Here is a 14,203-nt window from a genome sequence, read left to right as displayed (position 1 = left end):
TAGTTTCTTTATGTTCTTTGGGCATGTTCAAATCACAGTCCACACAGACACAAGAGTAAAAAAACAATAATTACAACGATAAATTCCTTTAAAAAATCAAACAACAACTTTTTTTTTTAAAAAATTCACACAAGATAGAAGGAAAGGAAGTCAGGTTGCCCTCTAATTAAAAACGGGCAGCAGCAGCCCTCTAACTTAAATGGGCTGACGCCTTTCTATTTACTTAAACAGTAAAAAGAAGAAAAATTAGGTGGGATAGGGAGAAGAACAAGGCCTAATGGAAATTCAATGGCCAGAAGTAACAATACAGCAATAGATATCCTAACTAACTACAATACTTAACGCTAACTAGCTTGAAATACAACAAGAACAATTTTTTGAAAAATCAGTAGAAAAACGATAATAAAAGAAGTAAAGTTTGGTTCACTTAGCCAGAGCCATAATGGAAGCCTCTTATCTGTTTAGGGTTCCTATTAGAACAAAGAAAACGCGAACAGGCAAAACATCGAAGCAGCTGTTCAGCGAATTCTTTCTCTGGGAAAGAAATCGCTTGACCACTTTGTTGCTTTGCCGTGTTCTGCACTACAGTGTGGTCTCAGAGATTCCCTTATCTGGTATAGCTCCTGAGCATAAATGTACAACAGTTACTGACCTTAGGGTTAGGGTGCGGGTTAAGGTAAGTGCATATGTTTTAAACTGTTTATTTTTTTTTTGCAGTAGATGTATGGTTGAGTTACGTGCATATGTGTTTTCAGCCGTTTACTTTTTTGGGTGGGTAGAACTATAGTTAAGGTAAGTGTGTATGCGTTTGGAAATGTTTACTGTTTTTTTTTTTTTTTTTTTTGGTTGGAACAGCGATTTCTTTCCCTAGGAAAGAAATTGCTGTTCTGAGGTGTTGACATTTTCAGCTTTCTCTGAAATAGGGTCGATGAAACATCTGTTTTAAGTGTTTGATGTAATATAGACCCTCTGTTTAGAGGCAAACAAGATCTGGGAGCTTCACTGCAGCATGATAGGATAGGGATAGGGATACAGCCACGAGACAGTGTTAGAACTCAAGCTTTAGTATACTGCCAAGTCAGAATCGACGGTCGGTTCTGAAGCCAGGCTTGGTTCCAAACCCAACCAGTAAGAATGAAGGCGAGACAGGACAACATAACACTAAGCAGTTATTAGACTTTGGAATTTGGTACACCTGTGGTTGGAAAATGTTACTTTTAAAGGTCAACTCTAAAACCAACAGAGACAAGATGCATCATTCTCTGAAACAGTGGTGAGCACTGCACTCAAGAACAAGATCAAAATATCACCCACCTTTTTGAGTCCATGGCTTCCACTTCTGTAATGTTTTGGTGTGTATCAGAAGCCATCCTCAGTTTATCTGTTAAGGAAAAATATACCACATGTAATTAACACTGAACACATTTAACTCATTTCCTCCAATGAAGTTGTTTTGAGTTTGTATTCCAACTTCCAATGGCTGTGCCCTGAGCCCTTAAAAACATAAATTATCACCTCACAGTTCAAACAATGTTCTTATCTCTAAAACCTTAACTGTTATTTGAAAATTATTAGTTATGTACTTACCATAACTTGGTATCTGTGTTGTCCTTTTCTCATTCTGCTTCACTAATAGGTTATGGATCCAACTTGGCCGCCTTCTACAGACTAGGTTCCAGGCTCAAGCTCCTCCCTTACCCACAAATCTATGCCCTCAGTTCAACCTCTCAGATAAAAGTTTGCAGAAAAAAGACAAAAAGAAAAAGGGACCAAGAGCTCAACCTGGAACCGAAGTTCCCACAAAGGCCTTTCCAGATCCTCTAGAACATAAAATCTTGGAGGGGGGTGGATGTGTGGGAAGGTGAAGCAGAGTCCCCAGCTACATGACTTCTTGGGTGGCCTCAAGGAAGGATATGCTAGAGCACCGAAAAGCCAAAGGATGTCCTGCTCCTGGAGACCATGTCCCACTTATAATGGGTCACAAATGTATGACACTTAGACCTGGTAGCTGCAGCACAAATGTCATCAATAGGAATTCTAGATGTAAAGGCTGCAGATGCAGCTATGGATTTTGTTGAATGAACTTTAGGAAGACTAGGCAACTTCAAACCATTTTTCTCATAAATAAATGGTATGCAACTAGTTATCTATTTTGATAATGCCAGTTTAGAAACTGCTCAACCTTTATGGTTAAGCGAGAAGGAGACAAACAACTGATCAGATTTTCTGAACTGTTTTGTTCTATGAAGGTAGAAACGTAACTGTCTGTGAACATCCAAGGAATGCAGCATATATTCTTCTTTGCTAGAATAGAAGAAAAGAATACTCGTAACTAAATGCATTAATTTATGTTATATTCTGTGGTCATTTTTGGCATGAATGATGAATTAGTACAGAGGGAAACCCTATCCTTGTGAAAAGTACTATAAGAAGGCTTAGACGAAAGTGTTTGCAGTTCAGAAACTCTTTTTGCTGAGGTAATGGCCAAGAGAAAAGTGGACTTCCAGGATAAATATTTTAAGTCACAATCACTAGACAGTTCAAAGGATTTTTGAGTCAAACCTTGCAGGATGACAGTCAGATCCTATGGGGGATTCGAGTCCTTGATCAGAGGTCTGAGAAGAAAAGCAACTTTCATAAAGGCCTTACTTAACCAGGTTGAAGCAATAGATCTCAAAGATAATACTGAATGAAAATTGGATATGGCAGCTAACTGGAGCTTAATAGTTGCAAAATTAGAACTTTCTTTAAATAAAGACTCAAGAAATGAAAGGACTGAAGAAACAGGTGTTGAAAAAGGATCAGTGTGGTGATTAGCAGCCCAAATAGAGAATCTTTTCCACTTGTTTTATATACTTTCTTGGTGGATGCTTTCTGGGAAGCCAAAATAAAGAAGTAATGTCTTACCATAACGTTCCATCGGAGTTGCTGATATTCTTCCAGTCATCACTGATAAGTTCGCTCAGAACCGAGTCGGCCTTATACCAAGCTTGTGTGCACTAAAAACTCTTGAGCTAAGCTGCTACGCACAATGCCCTTCACTCAGTTACCTCAGATCAAGTTTGCATGCAACATATAGAAGAAATAGAAAGTCTAGAGGCTATCTCTGCGCAGAAACCCTGAAACACCACAAGACCCAGAAGATCCGCCAGGAGCCTTTGGTGGGGGCCGGTGGGAGGGTGTGATGACTGGAAGAAGATCAACAACTCAGATGGAACGTTATGGTAAGACATAACCTCTTTATCTCAAGTTGTTAATCTTCTTCCTATTCATCACTGATGGGACAGAATCCCAAGCTACTTGGAGAACCTGGGTGGCCCTTATAGTAGAACATTCCTGAGAACCATTGAGCCAAAGGCCACTCTTCCCCTGGAGATCAGATCCAATTTGTAGTGCTTGATGAAGGTATGGGGTTTAGCCCAAATGGCTGCTGCACAGATGTCAACCATGGAGGCCCTAGTGTGGAAGGCAACAGACGCTGTGATAGCTCTAGTTGAATAAGCTTTGATTTGAACAGGCTTAGACTCATTCATAAGCGAATATGAGAAGCTAATGCAATCTCTGAGCCATTTTGACAGAGTAACTTTAGATACTGCACACCTCATTCGAGGACTAGAAAAGGAAATGAAAAGCTGGTCCGACTAGCGATAGGTCTTAGTTCTGTCCAGGTAGAAACGTAATTGTCTATAAACATCCAATCCATGCAGGCAGTATTCTCCCTTGTTTGAATAATTTGGAAAGAATACAGGGAGCTCAATGGACTGGTTAATAGAAAAGTTGGACACTACCTTGGGGAGAAAGGATGGATTAGTACGAAGTGATACTCTGTCCTTATGGAAGATCAAATAGGGGCTCTTGATGCATTAGGCTTGCAACTCAGATATTTGTCTTGCCGAAGTGATAGCCACCAAAAACAAGGATTTCCATGACAGGAATTTTAGATCACATGTCGAAGCAGGTTCGAAAGTGGGTAGAGAGAAAGAGAGACTGGAGAACCCGGGAGAGATTCCATGCCTCCACAGGCTGCCTGATAGGAGGTCTGCTGTGGAAAATGCCCTTGAGGAAGGTCTTGCAAAGTCGGGTGGAAATAAACAGGACTCCATCTGAACCATTATGGAAGTTGGAAACAGCTGCTAAATGGACTAGTATGGTGGAAGCTGATGCACCATTGTCAAACAACTCAGAAAGGTAATGAAGGATAGTAGCTACAGGAGTTGAAAATGGATTCAGCATTCGATTCTGTGACCAGATAGAGAATCTTTTCCATTTGAGCCTGTAAAGTTTTCTGATGGATGGTTTATGGGAGGCCAGAAAAATATCACGGACAGATGAGGAGAGGATTTCCTGCCTGGCTACTAATGGAAGTGGAGAAACCAAGCCGTCAGTTTGAGAGTGGATAGATTTGGTGGAGTCAGCCCTTGCGGGTGAGATATGAGGTCCTGACGAGTGTCCAGGATCCAAGGAGGTTGTAACAGGTGAGGTCAGAGGAAGGGAAACCACACTTGACGAGGCCAGAATGGGGCAATGAAGATCACTTTGCTTCTCAACCAAATAGCTTTCCTTAAAAAAAGAGGGATCAGAGGTATCGGAGGATAAGCATAAAGGAGACCCGTGGGCCAATCGTGAGTCAAAGTGTGTCTCGGTGACTCCTCATGAGGGGGAAAGAGGGAAAAGTAGCTGCTGCATTTTGTGTTTGAGGGGGGAGACGAAAAGGTCACAGCATGGTTGGCCCCAATGGCTGAAGATTTCTGCCATCACACTCAGACTGAGAGACCACCGTGAGGATGGAGGATGCATCTGCTCAGCCTGTCCGCAATCACGTTGGAGGTCCCCAGGATATGCACTGCGAACAGAAAGCGGTTGGAAACTATCGCCCAATACCAGATTCTCATGGCTTTGCGACATAGGGGGTAGGATTTGGTCCCTCCCTGTTTGTTTATGTACCAGACAACGGACATGTTGTCCAACTGGACAGAAATCATTCCTGACGGAAGAAGCAGATGGAATGCTTGCAACGCTAATAGCACCGCTCTTAACTACAGGACACTGATATGCAAGTTGACCTCTATGTTGGACCACGTGCCTTGGACTGACTTTCCCTGGAAGTGCCCCCCCCCACCCTATCAGGGAAGCGTCCGTGGTCCCCGTGGTGCTGGGTTGGGGAGCCTGGAAGGGGGTGATAGCAAAGATTTTCATCTGTACTCATCCACCAGAGGAGATCTTGTTTGCAGGAGCTGGTGATGAGAACCTGTGAGCTCAGGGGATGAAGACTGGATATCCACTGGGACAGTAGGAGCCATTGTAGCAGTCTCATACGTAATCTGGCTAGGGGAACAGTTGGGATGGCAGCCGCCATAGACCCCAGAGCCTGAAGAACTTCCCTTGCAGACACCCTTCTTCGACAGAGTATCACTTGAACTTGTGCCCTTGATCTCTGAAGTCTGTGAGGAGGAAGAGAGACCAGACTTGATTGCTTGTTGAATACTGCCCCTATAAATTCCAATTGTTGTGAGGGCTGAAGGTTGGATTTTTCCCAGTGGATGGTGATGCCCAACGACTCCGCTAATACTAGGGTGTAGAGGAAGGCCCTGACCAGAAGGCGCTTGGTGGGGGCGGAGAGGAGCCAATCGTCTAAATACGGAAACACCTGGAATCCCTGAAGTCTCAGATGAGCTGTGACCACTGCTAGGCATTTCGTGAACACTCTAGGGGCCGTCGAGAGACCGAATGGTGGGGCTCTGAATTGGTAATGACTGGCTTCCAGCAGGAAGCGAAGGAGACTCCTGGAGCGTTTGTCCATTTTGATGTGGTAATATGCATCTCGGAGATCTAACGAGCACATCCACACACCCTCCCGAAAAAAGGGAGGATGGACTGAATTGTGACCATGCGGAACTTGGTCTGAACCACTGATTTGTTTAGCTGGCCAAGATACAAAATGGGCCTCCAGTCCCCGGTCTTTTTTGGCACTAAAAAGAACCTTGAGTAAAACCCTGATCCACACTGGTCTGGGGGATCTGTTGGATGACTCGTTTTTGACATAGCTTTCGTATTTCGGAAGCGGCCTCCTCCCTTTGACTGGGTGGAACATTGGGAAGGGATTTCAGAGGTCTTGGGTAAGAGATTAGGGAATGTGATAGCCTCTGGAAATTATTCTCTGCACCCACTGATCATTTGTAATACAGAGCCAGGCAGCTTGGTGCAGAGAGAAACGAGCCCCGACTGCTTCCAGAGGAAAGCAATCGGGCAGCGCTTCAGGAGTGCTGATACAGCCTTCCCGAGAAAGAATCTCTGGAGTCCTGATTTCAGGGACCCCCTCTGCCCCAAAAGGGGTATCTTCCGTTATTGGAACCCTCTCTTTTTGTGTCACATCTTTCCACTCCTCTGGTTCCTGGAGAAGAAGCGCTGAGGATTGGAAAAATGTAGACCCACGGCAGACAAGTCTTCCCGTCCTGCTTGCACCTGGCTAATATATCCTTGACCTTAGTATCGAACAGAGCTGATGGTTCGATGGGGGCGTTTAAAAAGGAAGACTTGGAGTCCGCGAGGTCACAAATGCACATCCAGGCGTGGTGTCTCATAACTACTCCTGCACCTGCAGCTCTACCTGCTCCTTTGGTTGTGTGGGACAGCAACCTCATGGACAAGTTGGAAATTGACGCAAGGATGGCAAGTTGGGAAGCAAATTTATCACGTGCCCCATCCGAAACTTGACCCACGAGGGTTCCAGAAAGCTCGGTGATGAGATCTCTCTGGAGCCTTGTAAAATGTGCCAAAAAGTTCAGAGACCTGACAGCAAAGATAACCTGTCCACTGGACAGCAGGACTTTCCTCCGCAAGGTCCTTTTTCATGGCTGCCGCCGCCACCACCACCATAGCATTTACTGGCAAACCTCTAGACCAATGGGGTTGATCCTCTGGAGGGGAGAGTATCTTATCTGATCTCCTGGGGATGGCCTCAACAGTGTTGAGATTCTTCCATGCCCGCTGCACGATGAGCTTGACCAACTCATTGTCGGGGGGGGGGGGTCACCCAAGAAGTAGAGGGCCGAGACTGGAAGGCCTGCAGGAATACAGATTCCTCCAAGGAAGGATTGGACGGCTTCCCGTCAACCTCTGCTTCAAGATTGCCAGGATGTCTCCAAATGAGACAGTGTCAGGGGGTGACCGTGGGGATCCTTCCCCATCATTGTAGTCCATATCTTCCATGAGGGACTCCTCTGGGGAGTCCAAGACATGCCTATTTGGTTCTTCCGTGGGAGCATCCGAAGAAGACTCAGAAAGGGAAATACCCTGAACAGGGGTTTTCTGGGCCTTGCGCTCTCGGAGTCCTGAGGGGTAGCCTTTGACAGCTGCAGCTCAGAGGAAAGGGTGGTGGGTTCCAATCCATCACCCGGAAAGCAGACCCGCCTGAAGAGGAATGGGAGCCCGGAACCGAAGAAGACAATTTTTGAACTGAGTCACACCGTCCATTCCCGGACGGAGCCTCCAAAACGGGCCCAAGACAGAACCAGTGACACAACCGGAACCATGGCTGGAACAGAGGGCTCCACCCCCCCCAAGCATGAGACTTAGAAAGGGTGGGTTCAAATGGAACCGACACCCAAGGATCCTCCATCAGGAATATAAGCCTCGGAACCGAGGGATCCAAGGTAGGAGAATATGTGGGGTCACCGGGGCAATGGACCCAAAACCCAGAGTGGGGTGGGCTCCAGGAAAATTTGTAATTCCCCTGGCGGTCAGCAGCTGATCAAAGAGGTGCACCATGTCCAATTCAGATAGGCTCCTAGTGGACCTTACCGATGCCCCTGAGGGGGAATCTGGCCATTCCAAAAAAGGGCTGAAGACTTGTCCGAAAAAGGGATCCGCAGATGGGGAGTACTGTGTCCGTGGTGCATTGAAAAACGGCACTGAGGATTCCAGTTTAGAAACCGGCAGCAAGGGAACAGTCGGTGCCGAGAACGGGCTCAGAGCTGAAGTCACAGCTGGGGTGGAGGTCAATAGCGGCTCCGAAGATGTTGTTGGAACTGACGTCAGAGCAGAGATGGGAGATGTCGGTGCCGAGGTAGAAGCAGGCAAACTGGCCGGAACCGAAGTTGCAGAGGGAGCCGTAGTTGTTGGTGCCGGTGCCGACAAGGTGATCGTGGCAACTTCTGTGTGAACCACTGGAGCCAAACTCGGAGCCGAGGTGGTCGGAACCAAGGAGACGATTCGCTGCTCAGTAGAAGTCTTATGGTCTATCACCGGTGAAGAGGGGTCAGAACGAGGATGTTTTTTGTCCACAGAAGGAGGGGATGAGACCTCTGATGCAGAAATAGCCTCTGAAAAAGGCGAAGGAAACAGGCCCTTAAGGATTAGCTTGTTACGTCTTTCATTCAGCATTCACTGACTGAAGCTGGCACAAATGTCACAGGGAGGTTTCGCCAATAAGTGCGGAACCCCCAAACAATACACACATTCCTCATGAAGATCACTATTTGGGAGTTTACCACTGCAAGAAGAGCAGTGTTTAAACCCTTTCAGGCATAATAGAAATCACACACACACACACACACACACACACACACACACACACACACACTAAACTAGAAAGAAAGTTAGAGAGAGAGGAAAATACCAGCAATGGTATTGGGAATACCACAAGGGCAAAAGGGCAAATACGAACAATGGTACGAAAAAAGAAATATCTGTGGGTAGAGCTGAGTGAGAAATTAGAGAAAGATAATTAACTGACAGGAAAAGAACTCACAAATACTTATAAAATTTGAAAATAAGACACTTAGCTGGAGAGCTCGGTGAAATCTGAGGTAACTGAGTGAAGGGCATTGTGGATAGCAGCTTAGCTCGAGAGTTTTTGGTGCACGCAAGCTTGGTACAAGGCCGACTCTGTTCCAAGGGCTCGGAACCGAACCCATCAGTGATGAATAGGAAGAAGATTAACAACTTCAGATGACAGCTTTGATTGGGGAGGAAAACCTGGACCCTCTGGCAATCATGGGAACTGGAGAAACCAAGTGGTCAGCTTGTCTGTGGGGAGATACGGGTGGAGTTCTAGCTTAGGGTGAGTGAGGATCAGTAGTAGAGGGGGGTAAGCATAAAGGAGACTGGAGGGCCAAACATGGACCAGAGAGTCCCTCGGGGAACTACCTGAAGGAGGGATCAGAGCAAAATAACTGCTGCACTTGTTGCTGTGAGGAGATGCAAACAGGTGCAGCAGGGGTGATCCCATCTTGTTTGCTGCTGACTGATTGAGGGACCACTGAAGGGGCTTCAAAACGGACCTGCTGAACCTGTCTGCCAAGTACACGTGTTGCAATTAGAAAAATGTTTGATACAATTTGAAAGCTGTTTGAAGGCACTGCCCATTCCCAAACCCTCATGGCCTCTCTTCACAGTAGATATGAACGGGTTCCTCCTTGCTTGTTGACATACCAGACTACTGACATGCTGTCTGTGTGAATTGCAATGGCCCCCTGAGGGAGAGGATCCTGAAAGGCTTGCAATGAGAGGAGGACAGCTCTCATCTCCAGGACACAGATATGCAATCTGGTCTCTAGGCGAGTCCACGTGCCTTGAACCACCTTCCCCTCAAAATGTCCTCCCATCCTAGGTGGGAAGCATCCGTGGTCACTGTAGCTATGGGAGGGGGAGGATGAAAGGTCTGTCGACTGACAGGTCAGAATGAATCCATGATTCTAGATTAGTTCTGTAAATTTTGGTCAACCTGATAGAACAGATAGGGAATGGTGTAGAATAGACCACCAAACAGCCAGCATCCACTGAAGAATGCACATATAGTCTCTGGCTAGAAGTACCAAGATTATAGCACCTGCCATAGATCTCAGGGCCCATAGAATCAATCTGGCAGGACAGCAGGGATGAGATGGTATGACTTGGACCTGAAGAGGCAAGATGTTGATGTGATGTTGGGGCAAGGAAGCTATCTGCATAATGGTGTTCATCTGAGCTCCAATAAATTCCAAAATTTGTACTGGCAATGGTTGTGTCTTCTCTGGACTTATGGTGATGCCTAAAATGTAGGCTATCCAGTAGAGAGTTCCTGGCTTGAGATAGTTGATGCCAAGTGGGAGCAGTTAGGAGCCAATTGTCTAGATATGGGAATACCTGAAATCCTTGCAGACAGAGATGAACTGCTACTACTGCCATGCATTTGGTAAACACTTTGGTGAGACCAAAGGGCAGGGCTCTGAACTGGAAGTGATTGGCTCCCATGCAGAAGTGCACATGACTTCTGGAGCACCTGTCTATTTTGATGTGATAATACGCGTCTTTCAAGTCCACAGAGCACATCCAATCATCTTTCCTTGGCAATGGAGGACAGACTAAACCGTCACCATCCAGAACTTTTCTTTACATATAAATTGAGTTTGCTTAGATCTAAGATAGGCCTCAGGTCCTCTGTTTTCTTTGGCACCAAAAAGAAATGGGAGTAAATTCCAGACCCTCTCTTTTTGTCTGGGACCTCTTAGATAAACTCTCTTTTGCAGCATTTTTTTTATTTCTAGAACTGCCAAATCCTTCTGGCTGGGTGGAACAACAAGCAGTTTCTTTTGAATTTTTGGAGGGGTTAGAGAAAAGGGAATGTAATAGCCTCTGGATATTATGTTTTGCACCCAGCCATTTGTCATTATCTGGCCCCAGGCGCCTGGGTGCAAGGAGAAAATGTCCCTAACTGCCTCCAGAACCGGACAGTTGGCTAGCACTTCAGGAGCACTGAAAGGGCTTGTTGGAAAAAGGGTTTGCAGGCCCCCTCTCCCATTAAAGCCTCCTCCTCTGCTCCTGGAGGAGTACTCTCCACTTTGATCAGGAAAAGAACTGTGGGACTTTTGGAACCAAGTCTTTTTAGCCCCTCTTTGATTCCTTGAGTAGGTTTACTGAGGAATGGAAAACTTGATCCCCATGGCAGACAAGGTCTTACTTTCTTGCTCACTGCGGGTCAGGGTGTCTTTAACTGATGGTCCAAACAAGAAAGAACCATCAAAAGGGCTTTGACAAAAATACACCTTAAAGGGCTCTGCAAAATCAAAAAGCCTCATCCATGCACGTCTACGTATCGCAATGCCGATGCCGGCTGACTTGAGGAACCTTCTGCTGAATGGGAACTAGCCTGATGGAAGAATTTTCCAGGGAAGTAAGAGTGGTCAGCTTTAGAGAAACTTTATCAAGCTCCTCCTTAGGCGTGCACTTCACCAGGGATTCAGAGAGTTCCCTAACTAGGTCTCTCTGTAGGTGAATAAAATCCGCCACTTAATTAAGCACTCTAAGCGAAAAAGTCACCAAACCGAAGGTTCGCTTCCCAACTCTGTCCAGCGCTCTGTACTTCCTGTTCGGCGGGTGGACAGCAGAGCTCTGTTGTGCGAGCTCTTTCTTTGTAGCAGCTGCCACCACCATAGCATCAACTGGGATGTCCTTACTCCAAAAGGTTCCATCTTCGGGGGGAGAAAGAATTTTGTCTGGGTTCTTTGGTACAGGCTCTATGGTGTCTGGCTCCTTACAGGCCAAACGGGTGACAAGATCTACAAGAGAATCCACCGGGGGGAACTACCCAAGATATAGATGTGCCAGCCCCAAAGGCCTCCAGGAATATGGACTACTCCGAAGAAGGGTTTTTGGATGACCAGCCACCTCTTTGATTTAAAATTTCTAAGATGTCTGCAAAAGAGACATCATCCAGTGGTGATTTGAAAGACCCTTGTTCTGCATCACAGTCCGTATCCTCAGTAAGGGACTCCACAGGGGAGTCCAAGTGCCTCTTCTTGCACATCCTCTTCCTTGGGATATTCAGATAAGGGACTCAGAAAAAGAGGAAGGGTCTGGTAGTCCCCTAAAGGTGGGCTGACCTTGGACAGAAGTAGAAGGTTCAAGACCCAGATCTGATGCAAGAACAAGGGGAGGAGCAGAAGTCAAAGGGTTCAGTGTTCTGCCTGCAGGAAGGCCTTTTCCATACTCCAGAAAGCCAAAGGTCCTGGGGATACTCTTCCCCACTCCCTCAGGGCTGACATTCCCGAAGAATAAGGCAGGAGGACCCCAAAACCTTGATGCTCAGATAGAACCGGACCTGCACTGTCAAGGGTCAAATCTCCAAGTGGAAGGGAAAGATTCAATAAAATTGGAGCCACACGTTACCCCCTCGGATCCAGCTGTGACATCACAGATCCAGGACTCGCTCCGATCTGAGGATCTCAGAGCAGAGGTAGTCAAGGTCACGGTCGGCATCGAGGAAGCAAAAATCCTCTGATCCGACCCCGAATCCCTCGGGAGACTGCTGTCCTTAGACTCCAAAACCACTACTTGGATTGGAGAAGGAGAAAAAGTAGTGGCAGGGACATTCATGATCAATGAGGGTACAGAGCTGGAAGTACCCACATCTGTATATGAGCCTTGAGAATGGACCTAACCATTTCGTCCACATAATCATATAGGCTTCAGAGCATCTGGAAGAAGCCACTGAAGAAAGTCGTGAATGTCTAGGAGTCTGAAGAATCTTTGACGGCACTGTGGGAGACAAAGATCTGATAGACCTCCCGGCAACCAAATCCTAGACTCGGGATCCTGGGATTTCTGAAGCTGAGGAGCTGAGTGAGTGGCTGGACCAGATCTGTTAGGATCCATCAAAGCAGTTGAGGCAGCATGGTGAGATGGAAGAGTTGGAGACAAAACTCGGAGCAGTCAAGTCTATCAGATCCGAAGAAACCAACATGGATCTTGGTGCCGACATTCTCAGATCTGACTCGTTTGTAAGTTTTGCAGGTGGTTCCAAAGACACCCTACAGTCCTTATGGCAGTGCTTCTTAGCCTTAGAACCTTGTGAGTCCTCAGAGGAGGGTTGAGCCCCTATTGAAGATAAAGTCATGGGCTAAAGGCCCTTCAGAATCGGCTTATTTTTCCTTTCCTGAATAGCCAGACGATTGAAATCCTTGCAAATTTTGCTAAGGGAATCTAAATGGGTCACTCCTAAACAATAAACCCACTTGTCATGTGCGTCAGAGTGTGGAACCTTCATGTCACATTCCGTACACCATTTAAATCCTGTCAGTTTATATCCATCTCCAAGATAAAACCACCACAAATTTTTTTTTTCTTCAAAGAAAAAAGGGCCAAGGCCCAAGGGAGAGGAAAGAAGAGACCAAACTACCTCGCACACTAATAACAAGGATGGAAATTACAAGAATAATATAAAGATTATACATTTTAAAGTAGAGGAGAGTTTTAAGAATAAAAAAGTTGAAATAATCACTTATCTGCTTGGAACACTGGAATCACATCTGTACCTGCTGGCGCTACACGAGATCTGAGGAGGTTGAGCAAAGGGCAGAGGATTGTGGGTAAAGAAAGAAGTCGAGCCTATGAGCTGAAGTCTGTAGAAGGCAGCCGAGTCGGATCCAACACTTCAGTGAAGCAGAATGAGGACAACATCAGATCTGTAAATTATTCAGCACTAAGAAATCATTACAGTAAACTGGATTTTATAAGCCACAATAAACATATAAATTATTATTTTTAATGTTGTATAAACAGATTAGATATCTTAGTAACTACTCAAGCAACACAGGTACTGCCAGCAGCATTTTTCTTCATACATCTATGTGCTTTCATATGAGGCTAAGCTGTTATGTGTCACTTGAATGCTGAGATATTTAGAGAAACATTACAATACGAAATAAACTGTATACAAATAATTTTCAATACTTCTTTAGCTGTACTACACAAAAGTCAAATGCAATACAGATGTATATGTTGATTTTATAAGCTTTGAGATGAACTCTAATACTGTACGGTGCATGGATTTGAAATTATTAATGCAAACACGAACAAGCAATATTTGAAGCCTAGAGGCATCAGTAGGATGCAACTGCAGAAATGCCTACTGGCATCATGAAGCTTGTAAAGATCAGCACATTAATATGATTGAAAACTTTCAAAAACTAGACATCTTGACAGGGAAGAAACAGTCATCACTGTGTAGTCCAGACTGCAATGTTTTACTTACCTTTCTTTGCAATTTATCTTCTTGGGGAGCTACACTGATATTGTAAAGTACAAATGTGCAAAACAACTGACCACAACACTAGCTTTTCAACAGAGTGGTTCTTGTAGCTACCCACAAATGAAATGGATATGCTATATGCACAAAGCTCCATTAGGAATTCTTTCTAGTTATCACCCACCTGACCACAAACTT

At 45.5% G+C, this 14,203-nt stretch overlaps 1 protein-coding gene across 2 annotated transcripts in view; it reads right to left on the bottom strand.

Moving 5' to 3' along the window:
* PARG (poly(ADP-ribose) glycohydrolase) overlaps positions 1-14,203 on the bottom strand; it is a 2,766,579-nt gene that overhangs the window by 2,650,684 nt on the left and 101,692 nt on the right. For both annotated transcript variants that reach the window (XM_044056515.1, XM_044056516.1), the window contains exon 2: positions 1,315-1,381. In XM_044056515.1, the coding sequence (XP_043912450.1) occupies positions 1,315-1,381 (67 nt within the window). The remainder of the gene's footprint in view (positions 1-1,314; positions 1,382-14,203) is intronic.

Source organism: Protopterus annectens, chromosome 14.part0, assembly GCF_019279795.1.
Source record: "Protopterus annectens isolate FY-2018-M chromosome 14.part0, PAN1.0, whole genome shotgun sequence".
NCBI classification, from domain to species: domain Eukaryota; kingdom Metazoa; phylum Chordata; order Ceratodontiformes; family Protopteridae; genus Protopterus; species Protopterus annectens.
Note: the sequence above shows the minus strand (reverse complement) of the source record. Positions and strands in the feature narration are given on the sequence as shown.